Source organism: Astatotilapia calliptera, chromosome 7 (genome assembly GCF_900246225.1).
Source record: "Astatotilapia calliptera chromosome 7, fAstCal1.2, whole genome shotgun sequence".
Classification (NCBI taxonomy): Eukaryota; Metazoa; Chordata; class Actinopteri; order Cichliformes; family Cichlidae; genus Astatotilapia; species Astatotilapia calliptera.
This window is the reverse complement of record NC_039308.1, coordinates 18,488,030-18,506,375: the sequence shown is the minus strand read 5'-3', so window position 1 is coordinate 18,506,375 and position 18,346 is coordinate 18,488,030. Positions and strand designations below refer to the sequence as shown.

At 39.4% G+C, this 18,346-nt stretch overlaps 1 protein-coding gene across 1 annotated transcript in view; it reads right to left on the bottom strand.

The window, feature by feature from the left end:
* Window positions 1-5,471: 5,471 nt before the first annotated feature.
* hcn1 (hyperpolarization activated cyclic nucleotide-gated potassium channel 1) overlaps window positions 5,472-18,346 on the bottom strand; it is a 67,870-nt gene continuing 54,995 nt past the window's right edge. The window contains exons 7-8 of the mRNA XM_026173561.1: window positions 15,188-15,352; window positions 5,472-6,843 (exon numbers count right to left, since the gene is read on the bottom strand). Of these exons, the coding sequence (XP_026029346.1) occupies window positions 5,765-6,843; window positions 15,188-15,352 (1,244 nt within the window). The 3' untranslated portion in view covers window positions 5,472-5,764. The remainder of the gene's footprint in view (window positions 6,844-15,187; window positions 15,353-18,346) is intronic.

The window sequence follows — 18,346 nt, the reverse complement described above, 5'->3', positions numbered from 1 at the left end:
CTTCACCGGCGCTGTCCCCTCTTTTTTGTTTGTTTATTCTGACTTCTGTGAAGGCATGCTCAGCATTCGCCTGGATGGCAAAAACACATATTTGACCTTTGCATGGCGGCATGCGCAAACATAGCAATCAGAATGTCAACATAAGAAGACACAGCATGGCCATACTTAAACAAACATGTACTGAGATGCTGACTAGCTCCACAGTTTGTACTTGACAGGTACGTAAGTTGAGACTAGCGACATCATACAGAGTCAAAGCTGACATTTCTTAACTTCGTTCCCATAAATATTGGGTCACTTTGTTTTTTTTTAGTCATGTGTACTTCGGGAATCAGAGGGTCATTTTGCAGTGAATTGTGGAAAATGATGGGGTCATTGTCATTGTTTTTAAAATTTCCAGCAGCGTACTCCAAACTGCTCCAAACTCCAAACCATCATCATTGTAGCTGTTGTGAGCGTCTACTCCGATAGATGTGATGCAGACAGCATACAAAGTAATCTAAAAAGCATCTCTAAATGACCCCAAGCATTATGCAGCTCCTTTGCATTATATTCTGTATGAAAACAGGACAGCACTGGTTGAGCTTAATATCTGTCGGGGACTCAGTCAGGCTGTTCGCTACAGCACTCTGTGCTTCATGCTGTTGTGCCCTTGGTAGAGTTTAATAATGTAGTTTAACTGACATGGCCGTGGACTCGCTTGCTATTGGTTAAACCAAAGACTTTGATATTTAATTCCCCTGTAAATAAATTCAATCAAGTCACGGTCATACCAAGGTTAAGGCACATGTTCTCTCCGTGTAATGCTGAAACTACGGGCATCTGTCATTTATATGGATGTCACTCGCCCTGTTGTGTTTCCTTCTCTTCCCCCTTCTCCTCCTCAGGGGTGGGATTAAGCAGCTCGTGTCATTCATGAATCCTTCTGAGCAACTCCTCAAATCCCATGCCGCTTTCAAAACACAACAATGCTGAGACCAGTGTTTGCAGATAGGAGATTCAGAGCATGACCTGTGAGTAAGTGATGAGGGGCACGCCATACCATCAACTAGTCAGTCCCTGGTTTGATGCCTGACTTATTTGCACCCTTCATGTTAATCTTCCTGCTTTGTGCTGCAGCTAACCTATAAGGCAAATAAATAAATAAGAAAATTGTTATGGAATTTGGTCCTCATATTGAGTCTGATGTAAATAGGACACGTGTTGTCGTCATGGGTGTAGTCTTCTTATTTCTTAATTGAAAAGTCATGTCATGTTATTTGGCCCACGGTGTGGTTCGGAGAGTGCGCACTTGTTTGTCTCTTTGTGTTTGACAGTGACAACAACTCGGCTCCCATAATCATAAGTTTATACCACCTGTTCTTGGATAGTGCCCCAGGTATTGTTCTGTTTACACATTTGTCCACAGTGACAGCACGAGCTATTTAAACATGCATACTGACAATGACTGACTTCAGCAGCAGTGGTGGTCTGGGAGATTACATGAGAAGCGCCTTCAGGGAGCTGTCGTGATTTGGAACTAAACAAATCAGCTCAATTAAACTTGTGTGTGGGACTGTTGTAGACGGCGGCCAAACAAGCTAAACTCAATTCTGCTCAATTAGAATTGTATCTTTTGTAAGTTTATTGATGTGATCCTCCATAGAAGACCCAGTTTTTCATGCAACCCCTTGGTAAAAACTCACTGCACATCCCCTGTTACCGTGACCCTGAACTGGATAAGTGGAAGTAAGTCGACGAATGGATAGGTTATTGCTCTAAAACAGAGAAAAATAATTCATTAAATACCAGGATCACTGCAGATTAGCTTTTGTTTGTTCTACTAGATATACTACAGTTTTAATAAAATGTTATTTAGCCTGCATTAAACACTTTACAGACACATGCTGCATCTGCTTATTCCTGCTCTGTCCAGTCTGCTGCTGTAATAATGTGGAACTAATAAATCCCATCTTACATGAGCATGTATTTAGTAACTCTTCCCCTATGAATAGATACTGAGAAATCTACCTTTGTATTATGATTAGATGACCAGTAGTTTTATTTGTTGGTAATGACACAAAATGTGTTGACAGAAATGTATTCCCTGATGCTCTCAGAGCCTCTCCATCACTGCTTCATCCCTTCTGAATATTTCTCCATTTTCCACATTATCTAACACTTGTTAAAACCTGCGAATGGGCAAAAGCTCAATCGCTGTGAAAACACAACGACACGCACTCAGTTTAAATGACAATATGTTGTTTATTTTCTATATTTTCAAGGTTTATTATTTACAAACAAAATAAACAAAAAAAAAAAAATCAAAAAGATTTTTTGACAAACACTGTTTGTCTGCATATTCTTGTAAGAAAGTTTACATTTATCTTTCTTTCGTCCGTATTAAGTAACCGACTGACAGTTCTTTTTACTCTAAGCCTTGGATTACATGAATGAGCTGAACAGTGATCATGTGAGTGGGGTTTAAGAGGACCGAGCAGCTCACCGTCGCTCCCGCCCCTCCTTCCACTACGCATATCATCAGTAAACATATGAAACCTGTGGTCGTCAAAACCAAATCAAAGATTTGGCTCGTCCTCTCTGGGCATTGTCAGTTCTTTTTGCATCTCTTGTTTTTTTTCTTCTCCAAACCAACAAAACAAGAAACAAAAATATACAAATATATGTGCTGGTTTGTTGAGAGTCTCTATACTGCTAATATGTAAGCTCATTAGTTTGTGTTATACATCACCATTAATGCCCATTCCAGTATGTTAGTTGCGATTGGTATAGTGAAAAAAAAGCACATAGTTGGGAAGCTCTCCCTCCAAAGGCAAGTATCAAAAACAGCACAAACCAACAGTGCCGCTGTCCATCTCGACTGTGAACTAGTTCCTATACACTATGGCGTATTCACGATTAAGCGCTCTTCGTTGTAAATAGAACATCTCCACCCAAATACCCGGAGATATTGCTCCCTCACTGCGACATCTAACCTAGCTGAAAGAATCTACATGTTGTTATTAGTAAGTCAGAAAGTGCAATTCAAAACAAAGACAATGACTTAAAATGTTTTGCTTTGGCCAGTTTCCTTCCACGCGTCGATATTCAACCCAAACGTCAGTGGTTAGCTACAAAGAAAGGTATAAAGGTGCTCAAATTTGTACAATGTCTCACTGGTGTCACTGCAAGTCTAAAGATTGCACTTCTTCTCTATTTATTTTTTTTTAAACTGTACATAAACCTCACTGAATATCTATATAGCTTGACTTAGAATGTTAGAAACACCTGCCTCTAAAAGTTCGTACCGGAAGTAAAGATACCAATTGGATAAACGGAGACATTTGGCCATCTTCATTGCTTACTCCTTTCTCGTCTAAAAACACTGAGACATAGAACACATAGAGTATAGTAAGGATGATTGCGTAGTAGTGTGCAGAAGTGCCCCGGACCACACCCCACCCCGCCCCACCCACCCCAATATGCACCAAGCTCACACTCATAACAAAGGATGGAACATGGCTATAGTTTAGGCACAAATACTTTAGAATGTCCATGTGAAAAGTCAATGCTTCTGTTCACACACAGATAACATCTAGGCAGACAGATAATGAACAAAAACATAATCTAACATTACATTTAACGTCAACATTTTTGAGATAGTATCTTTTTAAGTATTTGTGACAGCGCATGCTTTCGTGATGGGGTTGACTGTATTGGTACACTATCGGCACAACCTGTAGTGAAGAGCCATCTTTTAACATGGTTGCTGTGAGGGCTTAGTCACTTTAACCTGATGGGACACGGGTGCCATGGTGACTCTGACTCTGAGTAGAAATTCTGCATGGCCGAGACGTTTGATCAAGAAGACCGCATAAGCACGGCCGTCTTCTATAAGCAGGAAAACGACTGGTCGTCCTGAGATTTCGTGTAGATTTAAATATTCAAAATATTCCCTTTGACAGATATTAAAATATTGCTTGCTCGACCTTGCGTCCATGCCTCAAAGTCCTGGTCAGTTTAGAGTAGCTAAGCCCACATAATGGATTTACATGAGACAGAAACCTTAATGCAAACCAGCATTTCGTTTTTTCTGTCACTAACAGCGGTTTATAAACAGCTTTCAGTGTAAATGTCCTCCTGCACAACTGAGTGACTGAATACTTGATGTCTTGAAACTAAAACATAGGTACTAGAAATGTTGTGCTTCAACTGATATGACAGCAGTACAGTACAAATGTACACCAGGAGCTGGTTAGCTCAAAATCTAAATTGTGGTTTATATATAAAAGAAAAGGAAATATAATGGGTAAAAAAGGAAAAAGAAAGTCTAATTTTCACACCTAAGCCATACATGTTCATACCAGCTGTGTGGTAAATAATCCCTGGCAGTACTTTGGAGTTACGTTATAGAAAAGAAGCATTTGCTTTTAATAGGATGACACTGAAACGAAGTTGTGTATTGTAGGTAAATACTGTATACTGTATGTCCACTCGATGTTAAATCAGAAACTACGCTAGGACTAAGGGTAGTATACAGAGAGACAGAAAGAGAGAAGATAAGATTTATAAATGTCCTTCAATCAAGTAGTGCTAGCTATTGCATTAAGGTTTGTTTATCTCTCATAAATGATATCCAGGTTCCTGATAGAAGTAAGACATTGTTATGATAGAGAATGCACCACACAGTATCTGTAAATACTAGATCTACAAAACTATTTACAGGACACATATAGTTAATTTTTATGTCACAGTCTATTGCATAATGGTGATAATCTTTAGTTTATAAATACTATAAATATACACAGAAGTTTTAAGCAACATTAAGTAACATCTCAGCCATCAGAAATCAGAAATAGAAAACAATAACATCCATCCATATCTGTGCACACACTTCATTTTCCTCCAAAATAAACAAAGAAAGCAGCATTTCTAATATCTATTCCCTTTGGACCCATAACACTGCCATGGTTTGTGTGTGTGTGCGCCTCTGTGGGGATGTAGTGGTTTATCAGACTGTATTTTTCATCGCAGACAGCAACGGAATAGTTACAGTATTGTTATTTTGTTCTTAGGTGAGTTTCCAGGAAAATGGTTTGAGACCGATTGTGTGCTTGTTAAGATTATTGGTCGGCATTATTTGCATTTATTCTTCCACAGTGGTGCTAAAGCTGCTTAATAGGAGAAGATAAGTTTGCTCTTCTTTTAGTAGAAAATGAAAAAGTCATTGTGAGAGTCCACAATGCAAACAAGTTTTTAAAAAAAATCAAGAGCAAAAACAAACAAAAAAATTCAATGAAAAATAAAAAAACTTAATTTATATATATATATCTATATATATCTATAGATATAGATATATAATTTTTTACATTTCTCAGAAAGGAAGACTCATGTTTATACTACAGATTGAAATTGCCATTGCCAATGTTGTTGGTGTTTTTTTTGACATGGTCCCATGCACACAAACACACACATCCCCGTGCACACACGTGCACACACGCTTTCACATCTATATATACATATCTATATATGTATATATAGATATGATCAAAGAAAGGGCGTGTATCTGTATAATATACATTCTTAAGTTTAGGGAGACAAAATTGTCTAAAATATAATACATGGGTTATATATACAGCATTTCTATGAGGTTACTTTAGAAGAAAATTGGAGAGAAAGAAAACAATGCCAAAGTTCCTCATTTTGACCTCTTTTGTTCTAGCTCCATTAAAAATGATTTGAAACATATTTCTGTTTAAAAAAAGAGAGGGAGGGTAAAATGGGATCATAAATTTGATGCAAAACGCATTTTGTCTTGCTCAGTTTCTGTACTGCTGAGCACTGAATCTCTTCTAGATCCGGGAGAATCCCTGTGCTGGGTTGAGGATGAGGACGCTGCTGCCACTGCTGCTGCAGCTGCCGCTGCTGCAGCTGAGCGCACGGGAGGCAGGGCTCCTGACGACATCTGGCGGAATAAATTGACCCGCTGGGGCACAGTGGTGCGGATGCCACTCTGTAGATTCATTCCCTGGATCACCGCTGCTGTGGGTGGCACGATGGAGGCAAGGGAGTCTCCTGAGGTGGGATGCACTCTGGGCCCCAGAGATGTGTCATGTGGTAGTGATGGTTGGGAGGCTGATAAGTGTCGGATGTCTCGACTCAAGCTGCCTGATTGTAGAGCCTGCGTGCTCTTGTGGATGTCCCCCCGCTGAGGTGAAGGGACCTGCTGCTGCTGAGGTGACGCCTGCTGCTGCTGTTGCTGCGCTGCAGAGGATGTGGCTGCAGTTGGCGCAGCAGGCTGCTGAGCAAGCTGTTGCGTAGACAGAGATGGCTGGGGAATGGGTTGCTGGATAAGGGACAGCTGGGAGGCTGTGGGGGAGCCATACTGGAAGCTCCGGTTAGCCAAAGGGGTCTGCACAGGCGGGCTACACATGGCAGCTGTGAAGGAGCAGGGAGACATGATTGTGCCTTGCTGTAGTGGGGTCTGTGACAAATTTAGGGTGCCACTTTGAGTTTGGTAAAGCCCCTGTGCTGCAGCAGCAGCAACGGCAGCGGCTGGCATCATGCGGGCAGCGGAGGCATTAGCAATAGCTGAAGCGCTGTAGGTCAGGGGTACAGAGGACTGCTGCAGCTGAGTGGTGCCAAAAGCAGTGGAGAAGGGCGGCTGGGCTGGTGAGTTAATAATGGAATTTCCTGACATTGGTGTTGAGTTCATCCCGGTTACCGACTGCTTGCGGTCCACCATCATTACCATCTCCCTGTCCTGACGGATAATCTGCTTCAGCAGCTCGTTCTCCTGTGTGTTGAAAACCCCGGCGTTCAGATCCTTCTGGAACTTCTGCAGCAGCAACGAGTTCTTCTTCCCTGTTGGGGTGCAGTCAGGACACGTGAATACACACAGCCACGGTAAACTTTGGATAAACTATACTGCACCACAGGAATAAACAGGATACGGGTCAGTAAAGACGCAGCTTGTGGGTTTTAATCACACATTAGCTTCTTCCTTTGATCAAGGCCAATTCTTTAACAGAGGCATTTCACTGTATTCATTCCACATTCATTCATAAATGGGCTACTTTTAACCACACAAACTGCATCTTTACACATTCACTAAAGGCTGTTACAGTGAATAAACCTTTGAAAGACATTAAATGGAAATGACTGTGGGAAATATACAGTTTGAAGGGGTGAAGGACACGTAAGGAGACAAAGATTACTGAAAGTGTGACTTGATAGCACAGACTGTGAAGTGGCAGTGAAACACAGAAGAATACTGATGAGTTGTACCCACACATGACATGACTGATTTTAGATATTTTAGAAGAAAAGGGTCTAAGGCTTAATTTAAAGCCACGGTCTAGCTACATGGTCACATTGACATCAAAGCCATAACACATCACAAGGGCATTCTGCGTAACATCTATAGTGTGGAAACAAAGTCAAATAAGAAGAGAATATATCTTATTTTATACATTATGTATCATATACATAATGTATAAAATCTAACTTAATATTAATCATCTAACCACACAATGAATGGGATTCTCTTCAAGTTATATTTTATATTGACTAGTGCAAAGCAGTTTGTCTGCATATTTAAACAAAACACAGTATTCCTTTAATACTGTAAACAAACTGCTTTTAAAAAGTACTCCAGTCATATGCACTATAAAGGGCATTTTGAGCCCACATGAAAGTCTTTCCTAGCATGTCACAGGTCTTGAACCGTAATAATAAAAGGCTTGGCAGATGGCTTTTTAAACACCAGCCACTTTTGTGGCTTTGGGAGTTTGAGTAAAAAGAAGAAGCTGTTGTAAATGGGCATATAAAGACATCTTCAAACGAGCCTGTCTTAGAAGGAATTGCCAAATCTAAAGACCTAATAAACATATTTACTTTGAGTGATAGTGTCCAAACGTCTTCATGGGAAGTGTTTCCTGTCATTACTACTGATCGCGTATTGACAAGCAGCAACGCATTGCCGGTAAAGAAGACAAAGTGGACTTTTAGTGTGCTCAGGGCTTTAGCCACAGTCAATCAATCATTCAGCCCTGTCCTTGACTGGCAGAAGATTTTTCCACTGAGTTCACCATTTGGCACCATATGCTGGATGGCTTTCACCTCTCAAGGCTGCTGGTAAGTCATGCATTCAACTATAAGACAGGACTTTTGCTGCTGTAGCAGCTGAAAATAGATTGCTGTAATATTTTAATGCATTTTTCTCAGGATAAAGCCCTCAGTTTGATGTTTTTCTCCTCGACTGCAGCAATCTCTACAGGGTCGGGTAGCTAAAACAAGCACCACACACTAATTATAAGACTATCGTTAACTTACACGTCTGTTTTCATTGCATATTTAAAGGTGACAGGATTAAACTCTGTAGATTGGAAGGACAACACATGTTCATTGTTTGGTGTGCTTGTCACTCTGACAGAAACATCTGAACACACCAACAAGTTAGAGACAGGGGCAATAACTGGGTTTCAGGGAAACAGAGATTCTTCTGTATACCTCTGAAAAGAAAAGTATCTCATTATCAGTGTTTTGTGCACAGTTAAATAGAGTTAAAGTCAGGCAAACTTAGTTTACTGTACAGTATGTTTACTGCATATTGATACTATACAAGCTAAAAGCACTTACTTTCATTTAATTATATCTGTCATACAGACAGTTTCAAAAAATGCCAATATAGCATTTTGAGCTACACATATGCAGCAACATTTAGGTTATTTTGTTAGAAACAAATGATTTCCGTTCATTACGTGGGGAGCTGTTATTTTCCATGGTGCATCATGGCTACAGCACGTGAAATTCCCATACATTCATATATTTGCTTTACAGTTGATCCTATTGAATAATACAATTTGTAGGTATGCAGAATGATGAAAATTTTAACAATAAACATTTGTTGTGAGCTAACTTGGTTCAGCTGCCCAGACCAGGCTGAATCTACATTGCATCAATAGTTCGTTCAGCTTATATATTATTTACACTCTTTATTTGTACCTAAATAACTTTATTTACTTCATGTTGCACATTTACAGAATTACTGTCTCGCTTTGATCACAGAATTAAACTTACCCCAAAAAACAAATACATTGAGAGGATTGAGAGGCAGACATATTGTATAAGCTCGGCAAAACCTGACATATTGTGTATATTTTCCACTAATACTTTCCGGGCTAATAAATACAACTTGGTAGGAATCCATTTCTCCCTTTCTGTTTCAGCAAGGCACTTCGGGCATATTACTACTAGAACAGTAGCCCATTTCTAAACTTGAATAGAAAGGCTTTGGAAACAATATGCTTTAAAAAAAAAAAAAAAGTAAAAGTAAAAACCACTCAGCTTTGACAAAATTAAAATAAATAATAGTAAAAATATCAGATAAGTCCCCAATTCCCACTATTTACATTCAATACACTAAACATAAAACAGCTTGATAGCCAACAAACATCAACCAATAAAAAACAAAACACAGAACACAATATAATGTTTACAGACATCATATATAATAGACAATGAAGACTGTATTAAAAAATGCATATCTTTGAAAGATAACTCCAGATGCATTCATGTTTTTACAGATAGATATCTATGTGTGAAAAAATTACTGTGTTGAGTCAATCTACAGGGAACTCATTCACTTGATGTACTTCCTGTAATGCCATTACACTGAAACCAAGAGGGCACACATGAGATAGTCCTCAATGAACAGCTAAACAGTTAGCTTCAGCTAACAGTTACAAAAATGACTTACATATGCTAGAAAAGCCTTTATTTTAGTTTTGGAAATATGGAGTTTATTATATGTCACAATTGAAATAAGAAAAAATACAGATTTTGCTGTACCAGTTCACTTTTTTTTCTCTTTACTAATTATAATTTGTTTTGTTATATCTATAAGAAACCAAATTTTGCCTATAAAATGTTAAATAATAAAATGTGCATACTACAAACTATATATTCTAGCAGACTTTGGTGGTCAGCAGCAGCTCAAATATCAAATGACAAAAGCTAAGAAAGGGTCTACAGCTAACATTCTATGAATTTTATGTTAGTGGGATTTGGCCTTTTACAGCGACTGAAAACTAGTATAAAATTCATTGTCTTATACCCGGTCTTTTAGCCTGACGTCATTAGCCGTTTCCAGGTCCAAACTCCGCTTTAGGTCCCAAAGTCAAAGGAACACCGTGGCATCACTGAGAGTTAAAAACTGTCTAAATTCTTTTATCTGAAATAAAATGATCAGTGTGGCTGCTCTACCAGGTGTAACAATTAAGTTTAACATCCAGACATCCATGAAAACAGAATTTATGACATTTAATGGAGTTAGAAGTTAGCGGGAAGTTAGCTCGCTAGTTTCCACGTAAACATAATATACTATGTTTTGACTGAGGGATTTCTGAAAAATTCAAATGTACAGCTCTGCTATCACTTCCGAAATAAATGAAGACATGAAACTAAATATTACTGATGTTTGTGGGGTTACTGAAGTTGGGCTAGCTGGTATATAATGATGTGCTATGTGATGGCTAGCTGCACAGCTGTGGTTAGCATAATATAAACATATTAGCACAATGAAGCTGGAGAATGGAGAACAACTGAGATAACTGACCCAGAATACAAGGTTAGTGATTAATTTACTGCTGCATGGGCAGGTTTTAAAAAGCGAGCTTTAAAATGAACAGTGATAATAAAAACCAAGAGGCCGGCAGTGATCACTGCCTTTTTTAGGGGCTTGTTCAGATTAAAGAGAACAAGATACAAAGCATCAAAACATGTTAAAAACACAACAGCCTTAATAAACGCAGAGTAGTCTGGACCCGGAAACAGGGTTCACACGTCATCACTTAAAGACCAGATAGACATTTCAAGTGTTTACAAAAGTTGATGACATGTTTTGTGGGCGGAGCCCAAGTGGTGGCAAGAAGTGGCAGCTGTTGTTAGCATTGTCACTAGTTAAGCTAATTTTTTACGCTAGGATATAAATCTTTCTCCAGTTATTTTAATCATTTGCCAAGCCAGAGGCAGGGGAATGCAGAATTCCTGCAGAAAATGTGGACCAACAAATCCAGTACCAACATACAGACAGAAACTGCAGTTGCAAGATTAGTATTCATTATTTTTCGGTACAAGTGCAAGGCTCATTGTAAATTTTGGTTGTTGTTACTAGCTACCACCCGGATGTATTTAAAAATGTCATGCATAACTTTAAGGTTATACACAAATGGATTGCATTACTATGTTATATTACATACTTATATTTACAGGCCTGAATATTGGTCAAAGAAGACTGTAAAGTGGCTTAATGGATTTACAACAGGACCATTGTGGACTATTTCGCAGCTGCCCTCTGTGAAAAAGAAACGTCTTTGATTTTAGAAAGTAACATGTTTTAAAGTTTAAGCCAAAAGATAACACTGACTTTCTTATGATCAGTGTCAGTTTTGAAAATTATTAAAAACCCACATACTTCAAGCCAGACAATCAGAAACAAATCTTTTCTGTCGATGATATATGAATAAATAATGAAATGGGATCTCGGCATGTAACAAAGATTGTATGTGCCATTGCATTAGTAAAGGTTTTACTAATCGGCAGACATGATTTCATTTGTGAATACACTTTGAACGAAGCATTCAAAGATTTATTAAAAATGTCTGAGCTGAGTTAATAATCCAGTTGATTATTCTGCGAAAAATCTGTTGCAAATCAAAGATGACATGTAACGCTGAATATGATATCTTTTGTTTCCTTGATTGTCTTATTTACTGACATTGACATGATGCGTTTCATCAAAAGGTTTTCAGCTTTAGTGTGGGTGAATTGAGTTATGTGTCACTGATGCTGGAGTTAAACAGTCAATGTGACTTTGAGTAAAAGTTCTTGGAGGATGAATTTGAGACTGGATCCATTTAGCAAGCTTTAATAGGTCAGTTTGCTCCTGTTCGAATACTGGAATTGGAATAAAGTGTTTACCTGTTGCCTACTCGTCGGCCAGGACACTCTTGAAAACGAGATGAGCTCGTCTCAAGACGGACTCCTGGTCAAATAATTTTTAGATAGATAAAAGATAATGTCAAATGTACAACACGTTATTGGTTTCAAAGCATGGTTACTTCTTTTTCTTTCCTTTTTAGAGCAAGACAGGCATGTAACCAAATGCAGTTCAGATATAGAAACGATACAACCAGCACAGATCATGACAAAGTGTCTTCCCTCGTATGAGACAAAACCCCCTTCATGGCTAGTCTGAAAGGATGGATCGAATCTATATCACTCTGAGAGGTGTCAGTCAGAGTGGTTAACTTTGAGTTTCCAACATTTAGTTATTGGTAGTTATTATAAAAAGGGCAAATGTAAATTAGGCCTTATTGAGGTCAAAGGGCACTCAGTATGTCGTGAAAGCCTCAGCAATGCAAAATTAACACATTTTATCAAAGAAGACTGTAAGACTTTTGAAAAAATATGGTAGTCAAAATAACACAACTTTGTCTCCTGCAAATTATGCTCATATACAACTGAATCACAATTGGTTATTAGTGCTTTATTGCAGGGAGCAGGGTAATGTAAAGTCTTTCTGTTGAGGGCTGACTGGATAGAAATACAGCCCCTTGTCTGATGTAAAATCCATAAACATAACATTACCTAAAGTGCTCAAGATAACACACAACCCCCTAACTAACACCATACCTCAAAGGCTGCTCAGCAACCATCCTCACATTTCAGTCTCTGTTCTGTTCTCCACTGTTGCTTTTATTTACAGAGCTAACATTCTTGTCGTATTAATTTTTTTTTCATAAAGCAGCTTGTGTTTATGTACACTGGGTAATTTCTCTTTTTCTTAATCAAACTGAATACCTAGAATCGCGTAATTCTATTGGTATTGGTGCCAGCTACTAAATTTCTGGTACTGTGATATCCATAGTATGGGGGTGCAGTGCTTTCAAGTTCACAGTCACATCTACGTCTTGCTTGTGATCTCTAAGTTTAACTAACTACAAATGGAAAAAAACAAAATGCTAAACTCAAAACTTCAAAACGATAGTCGATCTTCTTTTTGACACACGTGTGTTGTGTGTTTTGTCAGGAATTTTAGAATAATCCAGTCATCAGTCAACATTACCCCCTCTGCCCACCCACCAGCTTATAGTTGAATATGAACATAATTCTGAGGAGCACGTGCCATGACGATGAGATACATCACTTGTTGGAGTTTGATTGATTTCAACACTACGGGATTCCAATTTTGAGTCAACATTTGGGTTACAAAGCAATTTGCAATTATTAATGTGCCTGTCTCAGGCAAAACTAAACCACAGATAGAAAGACATGACAAGGAAAAAACAGCAATATCTGACAGAAATGTAGTTACTGCAAAACTAACATGAGACAACACAGGAAAACTGTGAAGTTGCAAATTCAAGAATTTTTATTTAGTTACTTTTTCCCCCTGTTTTTAGGTGAAACTGTTTCCACGTTAAACAAATCACTAACAACATTACGGCCTCTTTTAGTAATCGATCCACAGACATAAAAAAATTGGACAAGACAAGAAGGTGGCTTTATTAGTAGAGCCAGTAGAGATACAGAGTGAGAGGATTTGGCTTTTTTTTGTTTTTTTTGCATATGTGGTACAATAAAAGCAAAGAAGCAGTGTTGCTTCAAAAAGGTAAAACATTTAACAGTCTTCATATGGGGAACATCGCCCAGGTTTTTTTTGACAAATAGGCTGCACCTGATTAATTAACTTAATAAACCACCTTCTTTTCAGAGCAGTCATTTAGACACACCATAGTATTCAAATACAGGTGTTTCTAGTGACATTAATTAGGGTTCTGTGGTATTTATGTGCAAGCCTTAATTATAGTGATGAGAAACACCTGTGTTTACCTACTGCGTAACGTCAAAATGGCTGCGTTGAAAAAAAAGGTGTATGGTGCCCTGATTAAATCTGTGGGCAAACCTAGCACATGCTGGAAAAGCTCTAAATGCATTGTGTTTTTAAAGAAAATAGAATTGTACTCTTCAGAGATATTACTGTCTAGATATCATGTCGTTTCTAGCTTGATAATCCTAGAGCATTATATAAGGAGTAAGAACATTCCTGCTAGGCTTTAGAGACTTTACAGTGCAGTAAAATTGAAATTCTTCTACCTAGATAGACATTGGATAACAAGATCACTACATTAATTCAGATATTCTTAGAGTAACTAATGAGATTACCCAGCCCAGCGGTTGGATCAGACTACATAGATACCACATCGTATAAAAAGTATAGTAAAATAATCTGCAGTATATTCGTTAAATATCTTTCCTGCTCCACTGTGACACAAGTGGAAAGTAATGTAACAGTGTGCCTAACTTATACATGAAGCATGCTGAGTTATTACTTTCAAGTCATTCATAATGGAATCTTATAGAAAATGTTAGAGCAGACGTAAGAACTTAACGAAGTTGGAGAATGTGCGACATTAGGATCAGTGCAACCAATTACTGCCCTGTTTGCGTTACATACATGTGCCCCTTTTTTTAACAAGACTCTGTGTCTGAATTGTGATCACGTATTGAACTATCATCTGTCATGATTGAATTTCTCTTGAAACATTTCTCTACTAGACAGTAAAAATAATGTGATGACTGAATTAAGCTACACAAGGTCCTCGACTGGACCCGGTGAATGTGGGGGCTCTCTTGTTACCTGACCCAGCTCTTTGTTTCTTTTTATGGGGATTTTGAGAACTCTAACATGGGGCGGGGTGCTGCTCATACCCAGGAGTGCAGATGAGTGGAAAGAGGGCCAGACACACATGCATGTGAGGTTAGCTTCGATCCACTCGCTGACATCCAGTGGGGGGGTCAACACCAAACCAACGAGGGGGCGACCTGACTCCCTCCCGGACAGCGACATGCACTGCCTTCCAGTTAATCCAACCACAAAACGCTACTTTGTTTCTTTAGAAGGATTAATGCTGGTAACATCAAAATTTTCTTTAATATGTAATATTTTTTTTAAGGTAAAGAAAGAGACACGAGAAAAAAAGAAATCAATAGAGAGCATACAGGTCATGCAGCACAAGATGGCAGACACAATGCTTTTATGAGGAAAGAAGGCAAACAAATACTGATAAAGACAAGACAACAAGGCACTATGACAGGCAAGAGATCCAAACAATCAGAGAGAAATGAGGCTCGTAGGTCTTACCAATGCGGTCCAATCGGTCAATGGCGACCGTTTCAAAAGCGCGTCGCATCATTGGGTACTCTTCTAGCACCTCATTGAAATGGTCAACAGAGAGGGAGAAGAGTCGACAATAGGTGTCTGCACGCACACTCGCCGTTCGTCTGCCCTTGGTGAGCAGACAGATCTCTATAGGGCAGGTAAAGGAAAACAAAGAGGACACATGATGAAACTGTAACAGGAGTGAAATGTACAGGAAGGAATCATCCTAGTAATTACAGTACATACAGTATTCTCATATAAATGAGCCTTGAGTACAAAAGGTACAGGAGAAGAAGCTAATTTGAATGCAAATAGAATGTGAAGCCCATCAGCAGTGCTGTCACTTGCATTACGCTAAGATAATTCATCATGCTGCGGAGATATAATAGTGCAATAATATGATGCAGTACCAAGCTTTATTAAGAAAAAACAGGGCGGGCTCAATGCACCGCGTTAAGAGGACGAGACCGAAATATTTCTTACTGACATGACAAGATGTGACTAGAACAGAAGAATTCATCAGCATTGGATCATAATTAACTTTGCAGTCTTCTTCACATTAGATAACACAGCATGCTTGTCTTTATGTGTGAAATTAAACACAAGAGTACCATATACACTAAAATTACTCAGATCATCATTATTAATAGTAATTACATTTTATTATTAGCAGTAGTATACTGTAGCTATAGCATTTTTCTTGTTTTGTGTTCTTGTCATCAGTGTGGAAAGAGTACTTATACACCCATATTTTATTTACAGTTAACACGGACAACAAATGCACTACATTTTTAGTCTTTTGTGAAAAAATATGAGCTCATTTCATCTCGGGAGAAGAAACAGATCCAGACACACTGCTGTCTTTCCTGGGCCAAAACTGAGGCGAAGTGTAAAACTGTTCTGTGATCAGATGAAGTGAAATTTGAAATACTTTTTTTGAAAAGATGGATGCCACATCCTCTGAACTTAAGAGGAGAGGGAGCTTGTTATTAGCACACATCTTTGTTGATACAGAGGTCCATTAGTGCCTATGAAATTGGGTATATGGACATCTGAGAAGGCACTGTGAATGCTCAAAGGTGCAGCTGAGGTCAGAGTGTACAGGTTCGTATCATGGGCATGAATGTCGTGCTGGGGCTTCTATTTATTTCTTTTTCCCAGGTAGCTTGATTGTACTGCATACGTCTTTAATGCTTTGAAATACAAGAACAGATTTTCTCTAATTATTAGTGGGTCAAAAGTACACAGTACAGGGTATTTGGTTAAATTTCCATTTGGAAGTAGGAAGTCAACCCGATGCTTTTGGTACCCACCAGGAAGCTTACAGTGCTTAACAGTGTATATGACTGTAAAATCTGACATATACAGTGTCTGAGCTCATCCAGAAGTTGAATGTGAACAATCCTTCCCTTAATTTTCTTTCCCTGAATCTTTAACACCGCTGAACCCACACCCACATTTGTCCAGTCCACTGCACGACTTCCATCTTCATTAAATCGTTAAATGTTAACTTGTTATGGTGTGATCTTTCTGGGCTCTGCCAGGAGCTGTCATGAAAATAGAGCACAGAGAGTGCAAGATGTGTGAGCAACACTCTCAAGCTGTGCGTGCGAATAAGGTGTTAGTGCTGTTTTAATGGAAAAAGATTCACTTTCACTGGTACATCCACTAATGCAAGCAGACGCACACAGAGAGAAAAACCTGCGTCATGTTCAAGGGGATAAACAAACACAAGTAGAGTGAAGTACAAAGAGTGGTTGGTTTATCTTTAAGAAAACGCTCTGGTATACCAGTAAACTGGAGACATCTAGAGACTAATGTGCATGCTTGACACGTAGCAGCCAGTGACTCAGTTAAAAACAAAGGTGAGTTAATCAGCTGAGTGGGCGAACTGAAAATAACTTATACTCTCCAAAGTTTGACCTGCTATGGCACTGAATGAGAACGATATCATAGAGTCTTCACTAAATTCAAAAGCTTGTAAAAATGTTGGGACTCCAAGGTTTGGAGGTCTATCTCCCCCCCACCACCACTTCCCCTGCCAGTGGCAGACGCCCTCAAACATCGGTGCGTTGGTGGTTCTTTGTGTCCGGGGGTGGGCGTCCAGGTACACACCGGCTCACTCCTGGTGGCTGCTTGTTGGGGCCTGGACCCTGGGGCTCGCTCGGGCCACTTCAGGGGTGGGGTGCCCTCGGCCTCTCGGCCTGGGGCTCGGTCTCTCTGGCACAGCTGGCTGCCGGCGGAGCTCACGGGCACGTCACTGCAACCCCTCCTGGCTTCTGCTCCGCGGCTGCTGAGTGACCCCTCATCTGGGGCTCTCCTCAGCTCTTACTGGGACAGTGGCGCGGCTGCCCCTCTGTTGGTCTTCCTTGGTCTCTTGTGTTCTGGGGGCGTCTGGATGTCTGGACTTTTGATCTCCTCCATACCTGCTTCATGCCCTGGAGGACGGGGCTGTGGCCCCCCCACACCCTCTAGCAGATCATTACATGAAGGAACCTTTTTATACAAGCGCGTCCATGCTCACAGGTGTACACACGGGTGCTCACACACACAAACTACACCCTTTTTGGCTCCTACCTCAAAGCACACTGTGCGCTGTCGATCTTACGTGCTGCACAATAATGTTTAATATTTAGTATTTACTGTTATATTCCCATATATCATCGTGATGTTGTTTATTTTTCTTCTGCTTGTTTTCTCTTTTTTCTTTCTCAACAGGTGATCCAGGTGATTGATTTATGTATTTTATGTCTGCTTATTTTGTTGGTTTTTGTTTTTTGCCCTTTATCCCCGTCCCTCTTCCCCGCTGTTTTTCTTTCCCTCTTTCTTTCTCCCCTTTCTTTTCCCCAGTCAAGTCTGTCCCGTATTTAGCAAGTGAAAATAAAATAAAATAAAGAATAAAAGGTGAATCAAATGGACCATTACGGCAAGGCTGGGTTGGTCCATTTGGTAAAGTAAATCCGTTGGGCATCTTTCTTCACCTTTAGACAATAATTCTGATGGCAAAAGAGCCAAACGGGACAAAAAAAAAAAGTTGGTTCTGAGCTTTTTTTCCCTCTTTTTTTTAATTGACCTGAGTCTAGTTACCTGTAGCTTCTCCTCCAGTATAAAGGTAACGCTCTTTTTTTGGCCTAGCATCAT